This window comes from Lipotes vexillifer, unplaced genomic scaffold (assembly GCF_000442215.2).
Source record: "Lipotes vexillifer unplaced genomic scaffold, Lipotes_vexillifer_v1.1 scaffold29, whole genome shotgun sequence".
Taxonomy (NCBI): domain Eukaryota; kingdom Metazoa; phylum Chordata; class Mammalia; order Artiodactyla; family Lipotidae; genus Lipotes; species Lipotes vexillifer.
Window position 1 is genome coordinate 1413972 of NW_006776904.1, and position 17707 is coordinate 1431678.

At 36.0% G+C, this 17707-nt stretch overlaps 1 protein-coding gene across 1 annotated transcript in view; it reads right to left on the bottom strand.

The window, feature by feature from the left end:
* The window catches only part of ZNF385B (zinc finger protein 385B), a 311754-nt gene that overhangs the window by 50297 nt on the left and 243750 nt on the right, over positions 1 to 17707 (bottom strand). Inside the window, exon 3 of the mRNA XM_007450729.1 lies at positions 7694 to 7804. Within this exon, the coding sequence (XP_007450791.1) occupies positions 7694 to 7804 (111 nt within the window). The remainder of the gene's footprint in view (positions 1 to 7693; positions 7805 to 17707) is intronic.

Genomic DNA, 17707 nt, shown 5'->3' on the forward strand with positions numbered 1-17707 from the left:
AAAGAAGAACACTGATAACTGGTGAACAGAATTTCTAGAGTTAAAACCGGAGCTAGGCAGCCAATAGCAAAATGCAGAGTCCCCTAGAAGACTGTGATGGGGTGAAAAACAAAAAGCTCGATCCTTCAGAAAACGCAAGCAGGTGCCCTTGCAGCTGAGTGCCTCTTCCGCTTTTGCTGCAAGACAGATCTTCCAACAAGGCGCCTAAGGGGTTCCTATTTCCCCGCCGCTTTGACCTCCCAGGGAAGGAACCGCAGCTGCTGTAGGGACTTGCTGCCTCATGGCAGCTGGCGGAGAGGTGGAGTTAGGCCTGGGGGCCAAAGGAGACGGAGGGTCAGCCCAGAGCCCATGGAAAGGGCATTTATGTGGGACCCAAACTTGTGGCTTTCTCCCTAACCTCATGACTGCTGAGATCCCTGCTGGATGACAGAGAATGCCAGGGCTCAAGCAGAAACAACACTAACGCCTCTTGAGTGGCAGACAGCGGGTGGAGACAGTTTGTTTATGCAAGACAGAGAATTTGTATTGTATTATGTAAACTGCTAAGGAAATCAGGAAGTGGGCATAAGATTAAAACTACACAAAGAGAGATATGGGCAGAAAGGTTCAGGAGAGCATATGAAATAACCTTCTCCAAATGAAAACTGCTAAGATGCCAAATGCAGAGGGAAGTAGCATTGCGGATGTATCAGTTACACACTAATTGCAGTCATATGGGAATTGAGGGTGATTGTTGCGGGACTGCACTTTCTGAAATCTCAGAGAGATTTACAGGAAAGAATAGGAGAGTCAGGTCACCTACAGAAATGTTCACACGAATAACTGGTCGCCCTGTCATTTTAACTTCTAAGCAAATCCTTAATTTCCTGTCCATTTGTACTTAATAAGTCTTTCATAAATCAATGAAATGGCATGAAGTCATCTCCTTATGTCTTGAGACATGAGGCAATAGAACACAGCGAAAAGAACAGTGGTCTAAAATGAGAGATAGAGATACTGGATGACCAAAACCCAAAAGAAACACAAAAACAACACAACAAAATTTAAAACTTAGAGGAACCACAAAGTAAAATTAAAAAAAAAAAATTGAACTATAAATGATTTTAATTTATAATGCTATTCAAAAAGTAATAGTGTAAATTCAAAAAATCAAATGAGTTAGCTCCAAATTAGGGGTCAGCGATTAGGGACCCTGCATCTCAGGCTGAATCAATTGTGTTATTAATGCTGAGTATCAAAATTTCGGGGTCAGTTCCTGAATTAGAGTATATAAAACTTCATTAAAAAGATCATTATGCTCTCATTTCGATTTGCCCATGACGCATAAAGGATCCAGTCATATGTTAAAGGTATTTATGATTAACTCTGTTCTGAGATAGCAACAATAAAAGAAGATCATGTCTATTTTTAAACATTTAAGAGTACTAAGTTACCCTGATTTTGTGTAAAAATCTGTTTAAGGATCAGTTTCCTTTATCCTTCCGCCACTATTCTCTAAGAAATTGAGATTAATACAAAAATTAGAAATTATTTGGGATCTGCCAACTTTCAGCCTAGCCAAACAGAGAAACGTCAGCCTCAAAAATATTTTAAAAGCTTGCGTTAAAAGTTCTAGCTTCTAGTCTTTTCGTATGAAAACCGAAAGTCCAATAATTTTGAGAGTCTTCTTTAAAACTAACTGTGAAACAGTATAGAAGACCTATTTCTCTGGCAAGGCTTAACTCTAGAAACATATTATTTCCCAGCTAAAGGGAAAGATTCGGATTTAAGCTTAACAATTTATAGCCATACTAGAGTTGCAGTGCACTCATTCACTGGAAAAGAAGGGAGCATTCAGGCCCAGGATAATTTCATTCAGTGCTCAGCTTAAACCATGTTAGAAAGAAAAATGTTGCCGAGAAGAAACTAGGAACACGGGTGCTGAACACATTTGTGCAAATGTCTGGGACTCAGTTGGAAAGACACATTATTCCTGGACTGCAATGCTTGGCCCCTGGCAAAGTTAATGGCGTCAATTTGCAAAGATTCACTTGGGAAATGTTTGTGATTAATGCTTGCTCATTTGCATAACGCTGTATCATGTAAATAAAGCTGCAGCCTTTTGCTTTCCCACAGTGGAGTTCTACTGAGATGATAAAAGCTGGACAAAGGGGGCTACTGGACACTTAAACTAGGTCACATTGAATTTTAATGCATGAAGTCTGCCCTGGTACAGTTTATATGGGTAATGGAGAATGTCAGAATGTAGTCTGTTTACTGAGCAAATCTGCCTCCCAGATTTTTCAATAAACATATTTTCTACACTGAAGAGTGAAGCCAATTCAGTCTCAGGCTGATTTAGAAATGTTATTAAAGAAAATAAGGATGAGCATCTTCTTAATTCTTACATTAAAACGTAAAATAGGGTAATTATAAAATAATAAACTCTCCCCCAAATAAAGAATGCTCAGTTTCAGAGCTCAGTTATGCAGATTACAGCACCATTACTAAACACTGAGAACATGTACATGTCACACTTGTGGATTTGCCATCCAGACTTCGTGGCTTTACTGCCCAGAGTCTAAGCATGACTCAGAAATTTAATTTCTTTCTCCATTATCAACAGAGCTTTTGAGTGGTGACAAGGAAGCCAGTGGTCATGTGCTCATGTGTGTACATCTGTCCATGCCCCTGTTAGTAAATACAAAGAAAATTAGTGACATCGAATAAAGCTCAATTCAAAGGTGAATCTGCTCCTAGAGCAATTCTGGGGTGTAGAAAGAAGACTGGCACACCTCTCCCCCGAAGACTGACAAAAATAAAAAATAAAACTCGTAGTCATTCTTTCTGAGTCTTACCTATTCCACCTGTAAGATGGAAGTGTTTATATCCTGTCCTTCTAAAGAAATACCATGGAAATGATTTTCAGTCATAGAGCTGGAATGGTCCTCCCAAAGATCATGTAGTCCATTTTAGGTTACATTACAGAAGAGGAAACTGAGGCCCACCGTAGTGAAGTGGTTTAACAAAGTTCAAAATTAGGATTTAAATCACATTCAAGGACTCTAATCCAGTGTTTTACACTGTGCAGCTTTTCTATGTATGGAGTAATGAAATACAGAGCAGAAGACCTGGAATACGTTCTGAGAGGATCTAATAAGGTTAATCCTTGCACGCTTTCATTCACACTGTTTACTAGTAAAAGTTGCTGCTAGACTCTGGAGTCTAGTATGTATAGGGCTTGGCATAAAATAGGAGCACAATAAATGCTAAGAAAATGAGTAAAGTTGTAAGGCAACATAGTATCATTGGAGAGCTGTGGATTTAGAGTCAAGAGGCTCAAATTTATGTCCTAATCTGTATTTATTGGCTATGAGAATCTGTGTTCACTCCAAAGGTAAGAAACAACCTAAGTGCCCACCAATAAGGGACTAGTTAAGTAAACTATGGAACATATACACATAGACTACTGTATTAGTTTTCTATTGCTGTACTAGCAAATTACCATAAACTCAGTGGCTTAAAACAACACACATTTATTATCTTACAGTTCTGGAATTCGGGAGTCCAACATGGGTTTCATTGGGCTGAAACCAAGGTGTCAGCAGGACTGCATCCTATTTTGGAGGCTCTAGGGGAAAATCAATTTCCTTGACTTTTCAACTTCTAGAAGCTTTCCACATTCCTTGCCATGTGGCCCCTTCTTACACCTTCAAACCAACAATGACCAGTCTAGTTGTTCTTATGTCATATCACTCTAACTTCCTCTTTTGCCTCCCTCTTCTATTTTTAAGGGCCTTTGGGCCTGTAGGAAAATCCCAGATAATCTATTTTAAGGTCAGCTGATTAGTGCCCTTAATTCCATTTACTACCTTAATTCCCCTTTGCCATACAAGGTAATATAGTAAAAGAGTCCAGAGATTAGGATGTGAACATCTTTGCTTACCACATCTATAAAAAACAGTGAGGGAGCTTGCTATGTTCTGATAGGGAAAATTCTCTAGGATATATTGTTATGTAAAAACAGTGCAGGGCAAAAAAAAGTGTGAATAGTATGCTACCTTGTATGTAGAAAAGGGAGGAGACTGAGTACATATTCAATCTCAATCTGCATAAACAAACCCAGGAAAGATAGGCAAGAAATATTAAAGTGGTTACAAGATAGACAGGGAAAGGCATGGAGGGTGGGAGGATGGGCAATAGGATGGAACAAGATTTTTCAATGTACCTTTTAAAATTAATTTGCTTTTTGGACCACGTAAATATATGTTTTTTAATTTTTTTTTCGGTACGCAGGCCTCTCACTGCTGTGGCCTCTCCCGTTGCGGAGCACAGGCTCAGCGGCCATGGCTCACGGGCCCAGCCGCTCCGCGGCATGTGGGATCCTCCCAGACCGGGGCACAAACCCGTGTCCCCTGAATCGGCAGGCAGACTCTCGACCGCTGCGCCACCAGGGAAGCCCCAATATATGTTTTTTTTAATTCAAGGGATTCATAATTGGCTCAAAGTCCTTATTATTCACTTGATGGTCAAAACATTTTGCTTTGCAGAGCCTGTCATAAACCTCGTTACTTTTCTCTTCTTTAACTCTTAACAGGCAGATCCTCATTTGTCAGTGGCTTTGTATTAAGCTGTTCTCTAACGTGACATTCATAGACTTCATGAAAGTCTGCATCTCTCGCAAGATTTTTGCCATTTTACTTTGCGATCTCTTTGCATTGCATTATGAGATGTTTTCAGCATCAGGTATTGCTGCAGTGGGAATGCTAGAACCAAATATGGAGCATGTCTTCTGGTGGGTATTCATTTTGTAAGTGACCAGTTAAGCAGTGAGCATTTTCATTTTATATTTGTAAAGTTACAGAGACGTTAATTTCCCTATGTGACTGTATAAATTTGGATAATAAGTGGGCAAAATTGTTAAATATACTTGGATCTATTTCAGTATTTATTATTCTGTCTTTCCTTAAAATATTCCTTTAATTATTATACCTTAAACCTAGTAGTAATATTATAGTTTAATATATCTAGTAGGTATGTCTCTATGATTAATTAGTCTTCAATTTACAAAATATTTCACGATTCCTATCACATTGCATTTTTTTCTAGTCAGGTTTACTGAGGTATACTTTACATACAGTAAAATTCCTTTTTAGGTATTGAGTTCTATGAGTTTTGAAAAACAAAAACAGTTGTGTAACTACCACAACAATGAAGATTTCATATATTTACATCACCCAAAAAAGTTCCCTCATGCCCCTTGGTGATCAATGCCCCAACCCCACCCTCAGACCCTGCTAATTACGGGTCTGATTTCTGTCCCCATAGTATTGTGTTTGGCAAAAGTTTTATAAGTGTAACCATACAGTGTATAGTCTTTGTGTCCAACTTATTTCATTTCATACTGCCTTTGAGATTCATCCATGTTGTGGGATGTATTGGTACATCATTTCTTTTATTGCTGAGTAGTATTCCATTGTATGGCTATACCACAGTTTGTTTATCCATTCATAAGTTGATAGACATTAGGATCAATTTCAGTTTGGGGCAATTATGAATAAAGCTACTATAAAAGACACATGTGTATGAACATATGTTTTCATTTCTCTTGGATAAATACCTAGAAGTGGGATTGCTGGGTTGCATGGGAAACGTATCTACAACATTATAAAATTTCTTATAAATAGCTACCAAACTGTTTTCTAAGGGACCTGCACCATTTTGTATTTCCAACAACAATGAATGAGAATTCCAGTTGCTCCTCATCCTTGCCACTTGGTAATATCAATTTATTTAATTTTCATCACTTTAATAGGTATAGTAGTGTCTGATTGTGGTTTGCATTTCCTCAATGGCTAATGATGTTGAGCATTGTTTTACATATTTATCTGTCATTCATATTTCTTCTCTGGTAAAGTGCTTATTCAAATCTTTTGCCCATTTATTATTTATTATTGAATTGTAAGTTATTTAAATATTCTGCATACAAGGCATGTGTTTTACAAATATTTTCTCCCAGTCTGTAGCTTTTCTTTTCAATTTCTTAACAGTGTGATTGTGTCACTTGAAGAGTAGTTTTTAATTTTGATCAAGTCTAATATATAAGCATTTTTATAATTCATATTTTCATTTCTTAAGAAACCTTTGCCTAACTCAAGGTCACATAAATTTTCTCCTATGTTTTCTTCTAGAAGTTTTATAGTTTTAAGTTTTATATATAGACCTATGTTCCATCTCAATTTAAAATTTTTTGCATTGTGTGAAGTACCAGTCAAGGTTCTTTTTTTAAATTTACAAGTGGATATCCAATTGCACTATCTGTTGCAAAGATTAGCCTTTCTCCATTGAACTGTCTTTGCAAGTTTATTGAAGATCAACTGACCGTATAGGTGCAGGTCTATTCTATTCTATTGATTAATATGTCTACTGTTCTTTCACCAGTATTGCAGTCTTGATTACTATAGGTTTTATAGTAAGTATTAAAATCAAGAAGCATAAGTTCTCAAATTTTGTTCTTTCCTAAAAAACATTTTGGCTATTATAGGGCTTTTCTTTTCTATGTATGTTTAAGAAATAGCTTGGCATTTTCTACAAAAAAGCCTTCTAGGATTTTTATCTGGGTTGTGCTGGGTCTATAGATCAATCTGGGGAGAAATGACATCTTAACAATAATGAGACTTTGAATGAATTGGTACTACATATTTCTCAATTTATTTAGGAACATTTTAATTCTTGAATAAGGAATTTGAGAAAGATTTTATCAGGTGCCAAAAAAAGTCATTGGATTTTTGGACGAAATTGCATTAAATATACTTTTGTAAATCATGAAAAGCATATCTCCTCTTTTCCAATGACTATAATTTTCATTATGTTTCCTGTGTAGAATTATCAAAATATCATTTAATGGATATTCAAACAAAGATATTTATTATTTTAGTATTTCCCAAACTCATGAATCGTATAATATACTCTTGGCAAAATGACTTCTACTGTGAAGTAACTTGGGAAATATCACATACAATATGCAGCCACCAGATTCAGATTGCATTGCTCATTGGCTTTACTTGGTCATTGGGTATTATAAATATTCTAATATTATTTATTTTGATTTTGTGTTATTTTATTCTACATTTTAAAATCGACTTTCGTAAAATATTGATTTGTACCCTTTTCTTGTTATCATTTTTCTTAACAGGATGGTTACGCTTGCCAGATAAAATAATTTACAAAGCTTTCCCTGTATTTCCATAGTCTGGGAAAATATAAATTGTATAATAAATTATCCTCTCAGGTATTTAATATGATTTGGCACACACACATATAACGTGACACTTGTTATCAAGAGTAATAACAATGGTTTTCTTCAACATTCATTGCATTTTTTCATATTTTCATTGCATTTTAAACTTTTAAAAATATTTTCTGCTATTCAAGTATTTTTGAAAAGTAAATAGAACTGGTGGGATTAACTGTAAAATGGTATAGGTGAGACTGATTACATAGAGAAATCCTTGATTTTTGACATTAGCCACTCTGTTGTTCAAGTTTCTAATGTTGAATCCAAATCCCTTGAAAATCTAGCACACTGAAATAAGTGGGCCATCAATTGGAGGGGCTGCTAGAGAGTATGTAAATATGAAGAGATGTACGTATTCAGAACAATCAGACTTAGAGCTTGACAGACTACAGAGCGCAATGAAAAGGTGATACTCACATCCGAGTTAAAGCGAAGCTGACAGACATTACAAGAAATAACTTGTTTCTTCTTTGGGGGAATGGACACTCCAAATGTGTGGTTAATGACTGCTTTTTGCACAGGATCCATCTAAAGAGCAAATGATAAAATAGTCAATTTATAACTTCAAAGGATAGATAATAGTGTGCGCAAGTAAAAGTAACTGTATTATTCCTTAACGTTTTAACTTTTAGTTCCCAAACAAGGATAATAAAGACTCTCATTCGATAGTAATGTACTTATTTCCAGGAATTAAGAATAGAAACAAAAAAATTGGTTTGAAATTGTAACACAAAAAAATCACAGGAGAATCACAACATTTCAAAAAATCTTATATCTATATAAGAAACCTTGAAAAACCTTAAAAGAATCATAGAACAAGAAAACTTAAGATCTAAAGATCAGGGTTAAAATTAACTTGTTAATGTTTTCCTAATGTGAGGTAGTAATACTTAAGATGCTCTGAAATGATTTCAATGACGACTGTTACAGATGTATTTAAGTTTCTTAGTTTTTTATTTGTGGCAAAGTCATAAATGACAGGCTTTATCACAGCACAGAAAATGTTGACCTTTATTTTAAAATAATTTATTATTGTTCATGTACTCTAGATATTCATTCTACTGGAAATGCATGTCACTCAAATGCCTTTGGTTAATATGCAACCCTTGCTTAAATATTGATCAAGTAAAGTTTTGACTTATAACCTGTGACTTTCTCTCTTTGGTTTGCATTTACCATAAATAGTCAGAGAAATATACAGTGATACCATAGAAAAAGTATGCCACAAAGCCATGAAAGTATTTGGAAAATGAAAGAACACTATCTGCAGAGCCTATAAAAAGAGAGACACAGAAGTGATTCTCTTGTGTACTCCAGATAATAATCTCCAGCATTAATGTCAGACAACTGGCAGTTCAAAAAACAATGACGAACAAAGCATAACTTATAAACAGATATAACATGAACAAGGACAGATCCATTGACACCATTGTCTAGGAAATCTCCAGAGGTTAGAATTTAGGACTGGATTAGTTGATGATATTTGGTAGAGAGGGGAAATGAATACTATCCCTGATGAGGCTTATGAATCAACAAAGTGCAAAATCAGCAGTTAGAAGAACTTAAATACATTAGAAAGGAGGGTGGATTACAGAATTACTGAACAGTAAAGTAGCCTTTTTTTTTTTTGCTACAAGTTTAAGTGAGATGACAGGACAGTGTATTCCCACTATAAAGAAAAGTTACGTGGTTTGGAATGCTTAAAGAAGTCAAAGAGGGGAGTTTTCTGGAGTGATAGAACTAGTTTATATCTTGACTGTCGTGGTGGTTACACAAACCTACACATGTGTTGAAATTCACAGAACTATGCACATTCCCAAAAAGTCAATTTTATGTATGATAACTTAAGAAGTGAAAAAGAAAAAACTCTTAAGAGTATTATGTTTAACCACTTTGGGATTGACATATATACACTACTATGTATAAAATACATAACTAATGAGAACCTACTGTATAGCACAGGGAACTCTATTCAGTGTTCTGTGGTGACTTACACAGGAAGGAAATCCAAAAAAGAGGGGATATATGTATACATATAGCTGATTCACTTTGCTATACAGCAGAAACTAACCCAACATTGTAAAGCAACTATACTCTAAGAAAAAAAAATTTTAAATTTAACCACTAAATGTAAAATATTATTACTAGAAAATCTGGGGATTTGTTTTGCTCAAGGTTGTAATTGATGGTATTAAATGAGAATTTAAAAAAAAACCCTCTATGGGCAAAGAAAATCTCAAAAGATCAGAAAATAAAACCTTAGTTCACTTTCTTACTAACAAGTGCATACACTTAAAGTCTCATCCATTTGCAAAACATGAACCTGTACTTTCTGATCTACTAGAAATGGCAAATCAGTTTGGACAGGCTTAAAAATAAAATAGCTGAACTATATTGGCAGGATGGAAAAACTACACTGTTTTGCAAAGTTAAAAAAATAAGAGCATTTTATTGAGATATTTTCTGTTCTCAGACTCTAAAAAAACACATCTAGTGATGTGTGAGCTATATAAGATAAAAGTATATGAATATTTCCTAATCATATTTTCTGCATGCCACTTTTATTATTTTTGCCATATCTGTATACTATTGTATATGTTATTATTCACTTACCATTTTTTCTTTAAAGCAAATTAAAATAGACTTTTAAAAAACAGCAGCAATATGCATGAAAACATAGTTTTAATGTATATCCTTTCCTATTATTCATTTCAAAAGTATATTGAAAGTTACCATTAAAAATTAAAACTTCCATCATCTAAAATAAATGCACTATTCTAGTTATTCCCATACTGCAATATGGAAATATAGACAAAAATACATCTACAAAAATTTAGCTCCAAATTTTTAGTAAACAAAGATATCTGTTGAGAGCTCCAACACAACCCTTGGATATAAACATTCTCTTTACATTTTTGAAATTGTTAGTTTCCTACATAATTTTTCAAGTAACCCCTGATACAAATTTGTTTACTCAAATCTCACATTTGTACCCTACCAGCCTGAAAATACTGTTTATGGTCCCCAAGGCTGAGCATTCTCTTCCTGAAAGGTGAGTTGTGGCTGAACACCCCCAATACTAAGGCAGGCAAGTTCCCAGCCATCTGCTCCATAAAAAGCAAACTAAGGAGGTTCCTTCAAGAAACTCTTAACTAGAATCGACTTCTCTACTTTACACATATAATTCTACTTGTCCTCATAAAACACAGTCCTTTTACCCCCTTCCTTTGTCACCTGTCATTAACTCCTGCTGCCTTTACATCCTTTGAATGACTTACCACTAATCATATGAAAATTTTATCTTCCATGTTTCTCACTTGGAACAAATTTTTCTATTTTCCACTTGATTCTCTATATTGTTATAGGTGTTTCAAGAAAAGGTCTACTTTTTTCTAAATCTTGTTTATCTTTCTCTGTTTATCATAGAATTATATAATTATACTTCTTATTCAAATGTCACTTGGGAGGACATGATTTAGTTGAAAGAAGACTTTAAATGGTATAAGAAAGAATGTTCCATTGGCCAATTCATCTGATATCTTGAAACAGACACTGCCCAGCTGATGTTTTGAGTATATGCCATCTGATGCAGTAACTACAAATACCTGGGTCATTTCAGTGGGGTCCATAATTAGCAATAACATAGAAAAGGCTTTCAGATCTTTCTCTTTTTTAAAAGTATAAAGTAGTAAAATCCTGAATTTTTTTCTTGTAGCATTCCTACAATACTCTAAAAATTAGATAAAAATAATAAATATGATGTTAATTTATATTAACTTAAATTTTTTCCTCCACTAATGCAAAATCAGTTTTCTCTAATCATAATGAGATATGTATAACTAAATCAATGGCAAGTCTTTTATCCAATCACCAATTTTCAGGATGAATAAAACAATCAAGATGAATAAAAACATTCTCATAAACCCTAAAATGTGATAAATACATGTGATTCAATTTAGTATAGTCAAAACTATATATCTATACCATAATGATTTCATATGTAGAGTACTCAGCAAAATTATTGGAGGTACTACAATTATACAACAAACTCTTGAAGTTTTAAAGATTTTAATAAAGATGTTTGAAGTGTTTTTAAACATCTTTATTAAAACATTTATATCACTTTTAAATGAACGATTGCCTTGTTAAATACTCAGATTAGGTCATACTAGTTCACACTGCACAAGAAAGCTGTCTGTGGGTTGAGAAGATTGTTTCACTGGTAAACAATGCTAAAAAAAGCTTTTCTTTAAGGAAAAAAAACCCTACCACATAGCTCTAGCTACCAATATTCCTTACCTGGCAGAATTTATTGGTCCCAAATAAGCCTCTTCTTTTCTAAAAAAGTAAAAGTCAGAAGTAGTCATCTGGAATTTTGAGGCTAGCAAGCACATTCACACAAAATTTTTAAAAATCCATTTTCTTTGCTCATCTCTGATTAAAAAGCCTGAAATGCTTACTAACTAAAAAGCAGCAAGAGTTAACACTTTCCACTTTTGCTAATGAAAGTCATGTAGAAATGAAAAACAAAACCTATTAGTGCAATTAACTGGTAGGTAATAAAAATGAAAGATGGGGTTGTGGCTTTTACCAGGAATTGAGGAGATGATTGGAGGCTACGTATGGACAAATTAACTATTCTATTACAGTACTTATAAAAGGAATTAATGAAGGTGGCCTTATCACACCATCTATTATATTTTCAATATCAAAATAAGAACAAACAGATATGTTGATGTAGTCACCAAGTTTATGGAACTACAAATCTGTGTGAGTTTTTTTTAAAAGATCTACTTTCACTGAGTATTCCAAAAAGCAATTTATATCCGCACAGAGTAAGCAATCATATAAAAACACATGCAGTTGCAAATAAAACCTAGCCACAGGGAAAAGAAACACAGTGCAGCACTTCACTAAAGTCAGGATGACGACTATGGGCGGGCAGGGAATCTAAGGTAGGGACTACATGATCAAATGATAGTACTAGATGACATTTATATTTGAGATAACTTTCCTAGATGGAATTTTAGGCAAAGAAAATAAAATTACAAACCTTTCTCAATAATTTTCAAGGGGATGAAGTTCGAATTGTATTCTTGTAAGAGTCTTACAATGACTTCACTACCCATCCAGTGGGGCTGGGTGCGGGAGTAAACCAAGCACCACTCAATTAAACAAAAAAGACTGCTCAAGAATTAGACAAGTCTTTCTTATATGTGGCTGCGTATCCATAATATTCTTAAAGATGAGGACATTTCATCTTAAACTTAGCTATCTGCTTTAACTAACATTCTAAAAAGCATTTGGTCACCACTTATACAATATAGTAGGCAATACTAGCTTTTCTACTAAACAGAAGTAGAAACCAGGTTTTTGACTTTAAAAAGTTAAAATCAATCATGCAACAAACATTTCTGGAGGCCTAATACGTTTCAGACATTGTCCCAGATTAGATGGGGTAGGATGAGTCAAACACAAGAAAGGACATTATTGTAAAAGTTAAAAAGTGAAAAAGGATGGTGGTTAAGCAAAACACTGAGGCACGAGAAGGCACATAAAGGTCTGTCCCCTCTTGCCCCACCCCTACTTTAGACTTTCCCCCCCTTTTCTGATTTTCTCATAATTCAAGCATCCAGGATCCTTCCTTTAACAGTGACATCAATGTGTTATCCTCTTGGGGTATTCGCCTTTTAATTCCTTTCTCTAGCTGTGTAATAATAATAATAATAAACATCTTAATGAGAGCAGCTTAGATTTAGAGCTCTCACCATGTGCCAGGAACTATACTAAGGGATTATCTAGTGTACTCTCCACACATGAGGTAGATACCATTTTTATCCTCCTTTTACAAATGAGGAATACGAGGCTTTGAGAGGTTTAATAACTTCTCACCCTCAAGTTCGTAGGTCTGAAGCCAGGAGTCAAACTCAGGCGAGAGTCTCTCCCCCGACTCTTCCCTGCTAACGGACCACCAAGCAGGGATGCTGGCTATCATGTGTGGCACTGCTGTAGAGTGTGAGAAATGGGAAGAAAGGAGGAGTGTTCCTAGAATTTCTGCAGCCTGGAGGGCAGCTGTCTAGTCAAGTTACACATAAGGCCTATTGGTGGCTTTTTATTTTTTATGTATTTTTTTTCTATTTCTATTTTTTTAAATTTATTTATTTTTGGCTGCGTTGGGTCTTCGTTGCTGCACCTGGGCTTTCTCTAGTTGCGGCGAGTGGGGGCTACTCTTCATTGCAGTGCGCAGGCTTCTCATTGCAGTGGCTTCTGTAGTTGTGGCACGTGGGCCCAGTAGTTGTGGCACACGGGCTCTAGAGCGCAGGCTCAGTAGTTGTGGTGCACGGGCTTAGTTGCTCTGCAGCATGTGGGATCTTCCCGGGCCAGGGATTGAACCCATGCCCCTGCATTGGCAGGCGGATTCTCAACCACTGCACCACCAGGGAAGCCCCTACTTGGTGTTTAAGTAAAAGTTTCCTGGAGAAGTGAGTTTCAGTTTTTCTCTTTCTGACCGATTTATGCCCTTCTTAAGATAAGCCCATTTCTTCTTGGGTTACTTCAGGAAAGCCATAAATAAAAATTGGGGCTGCCCTGTCCTCTTTCCCCGTTGTAACTGTTGGGCTAGCACATAGAAAAAAAAGAAAGTTCCCGGAATACTTAGAGATTACACATAGCAGGTGATGGTCATCATTTGCACCTGTCCTTGATTTCTGCAAAGCAGATCTCAGCTACTAAATCCTTGTGACTTAGGGCTTTCTGGAAGTTTGGCAAAGCATCAGTTTTTTAAACTGCAATATTGTAAAATTACAGTAGTACAAAAAGAATGACTATTTTTTCATCCCTTCCTTTTTCATTGTTGGACTCATGGAAAAGAGTGAGACAATAGGGTCTCATTAGAACTTCAAATACTCATGAAGTGACATTTTTAAAAGTGATAGCTCATGTCACTGAAGAGCAATATTTCTCTGAAGTTACTTCAAAAGAGGTTTTGCCTTTTATACTTAAATGCTCTGACCACATGCCTTTATCATTACTGTTTTACTTGTTTCAAATCCTTGAAAACTTAAATAGAAACAAAGCAGACACAACTGTTACAAGACAAATTCCTTTTCTCAAAGAACAGGAAATTCAAACAACTGCATGTTGTTGGCAATGTTAGTTCAACCACACAACTCTGTACTGTTTTGGATTTCAAATCAGAAGTCTCAAAAAAAATAAACCACATGAAATGTTACACTGGAGCTGCATGCTACTGTGAGACCTGCCTTTTTGCACCTGGAATATGTAAAGTTGAGATTTGCCATCCTGCCACTGCTTTTCCTACCCAGAGCATCCTGACAGGGGTCCACCAGAATGCTATAACTGTCACTGAAAGGAAGACGAGTGACATGCCACGTTCTCCACAGACTGTTGATTCAATCAAGTGCCATATTTAGCTCTTTGCTAAAACCACACATTGGCTGTGACTTGCAAACAAAATCAGCTGTGCCCCTGTACCGCAGGGATACCATTACTCCACCAGAAAGTTAACCAGAAATGGCATAAAGGCTAAAATAACATGCACTTAAGAAAATAATAGGTCACATTGATCTAAGTCTCAGATCCAATAAAGCTATTATTATTATTATTACTACTACTATTTTATCAAAATGTTGTAGACCTTTACATATGTTGAGGCTGGTTGACAATTAGAAGGATCTGATGGCTGCAGAAACTAAGTGGGATCCTGGGATCCCTTTCCAGAGCCTCCCTCGTACTGGTCAAAAATCCCTGTAGAGGGCTTCCTTGGTGGCGCAGTGGTTGAGAGTCCACCTGCCGATGCAGGGGACACGGGTTCGTGCCCTGGTCCGGGAAGATCCCACATGCTGTGGAGCGGCTGGGCCCTTGAGCCATGGCCGCTGAGCTTGTGCGTCCGGAGCCTGTGCTCCGCAACGGGAGAGGCCACAGCAGGGAGAGGCCCGCGTACCGCAAAATAAACAAACAAACAAACAAAAAATCCCTGTAGAAAATATAAGTGGAGTCTGCCCAGAGATTTGAAGCAACCAAGCAGAGTAGAGCATAGATTAGAATTTCATTTTCTTCTTTTCTTTCCTTTCTTTTCTTCCCTTAAAATGAATTTAGGAAGTTTGATACCTTTCACTCAAATTCCATATTGCCAGGCCTTCTTTGAAAAGCTCTGGGATTCATCAAATAAGCGTTATATATTCCATTGACAAAAAGAATGACTAGATTAAGGAAAAAACACCCTGGGATCTATTTTGAAGATCTATTTTGAAAGGAAGCTAAACTGCATTTTTCAGTAGCTTTTTGGGAGAAATTCTACCTTGGTTTCATTTCTAGAAGAATAAAAAAGAAACATATACAGAATGTTAGAGATGTGTGTTTCTGCCATAAAGTAATGTCTTCTTTCTAGAGCACTCTGATAATAAAAAGTGCAACCTTTTTAGAGATTATTTCATATCAACTTAGACATTTCTGTCCTTGGGGATTTTTGCTCCTTTCCAACACATCATACTTTTATAAATGTATAATTTTCAATTTGCACAAACACTGTATTTTATTGAAAATTGATTCATTTAACAATAGTTTATTAAATGGCTATCATGCGCTGTTTTAGGAGCTGGACATACAGTAGAGAACAAGCCTTCAAAGATACAACATTCTAGTTGGGGAGACCTATATAGGTATCCCCTGCTTTTTGAAAGTCTGCTTTACGCCACTTGGTTTTATGAAAGACCTACATTAGTACCTGTTTTCACTAACTGAAAGAAATCCCAAGAGAATTTTTGCTTTTATGAAAAAAGTTGAAAAATGAAAATAGCGTTCAGCATTTCTTTTGTGCAAACCTTTATAGAGGCAGTGCGCACCTCAAGCAGTGACAGTGGCACCACCAAGCTCCTTCCCTGGAAACTACACTGAGCATCTCAGGATCAAGCCACCACAGCTTTGAACTGTGTGTGTGAGCATCTATTCTTTATCTGGATTTATTTTGTGCATCCATTAGCAAGATGTATCCTAAACTAATTGCTTCTTCACTTCACAACATTTCTACTTAGGAAAGATGTCATAGGAACTCTCCATTTTGGGATAGTGGGGGAAACCTGTATATCTAAAGTTATAAATAAAGTATTTTCAGAGTGTTTTAAGTACTATGAAAAAAAATAAAACAGGAGAATGGGAAAGAAACACAATTTTACCATGGACAATTCCTAAAAACATTTTCGTTGTCTTGATACAACTTTGATTCTGATACTTTCACATGTAAAACCATACTAAGTATGTAAAGATAAGGACATTATCCCATGATTTAGATAGTTGATACAGAATTCGGAAACATATCACTGGTAAAAACTGTAAAGGGCATGCCCTTTGGCTTCCAAAGCCATCTATGAGATCTCCACAGAGGATTTTCTTCAACTACCACGTCCCAAGACAACCACTGGGACACCACTCACAGCCACCACTATCATCATGTCCTTAAAGAGAAAGGGAAACTAAAGTGTTTTGGAAGTTCTCTAAGGATGAGTGCTTAGCACTAGATGCATCTTACCTGGAGACCTTCCTAGTGGGTTTCTGGTACAATGTGGTTGGCCTGGTAGTTTTTAGTGAATAACCAAAATACCCATGAGTTACTTCTCTGTTTTTTAAATAAGTACATATTTTGGCTAAGCTCTAGCAGTTTTTTGTGAAGATATCGTATGAAAGTAATGTTTTTCACTTTTAACACTTTTAGAACTTTAAAGAGTTACCAAATGGTACAAGCAAAAAAGCTGAAAGGAAAGCAGGGGGTGATTTCACCATCCTCCCCTCTTTAGTGGAAAACCAGCTTAACAATTTGATGGATGATTTTTAAATTGTTCTAAGTAGAAGGAATAAATTTTAAGTTCTTTTTCAGACAGTAGTTATTTTGTTAATGGGAGATGCCCTAAGATTAGACCCGCGCACCTTACTGAAGCCGAATGTCTAACTCTGACAGTAGATCCTTGTATGTAATCATATGGTCAGTGCAAATGTAAAATGTTCCATTTTCCTGGCTGGCTCTACATGCCTGGTGATTTTCCATGCTGCCAGGGATCAAGAGTGATGCAGCAAAGCTATAGTTATGCCGCTGGGTAATTTAAGAAGCCACATCAAAGAGCATTTCAAAAAGTTCAGTTTAACAAATAAGACTTTCAGCTTACATCTGCAATGGGTATGAGACTTAATTGAAGGTTTGCTCATACCTTACTACACACACATACCCAGCAACATTTTGGGTGTTGATATTCCTATTGAAACATTAGATGAGAAAACTTAAGAATTGAAATTCAGTAGCATATGTAACCATATTCAGGTTAAAAATGTATTTTGGGAGGTCTAATTGGTTAATATGATGTATTAAGGGAGCCCAGCCTATGCTCAATTCCAATTCAGGTGCTCATTTCAATGTAGGGA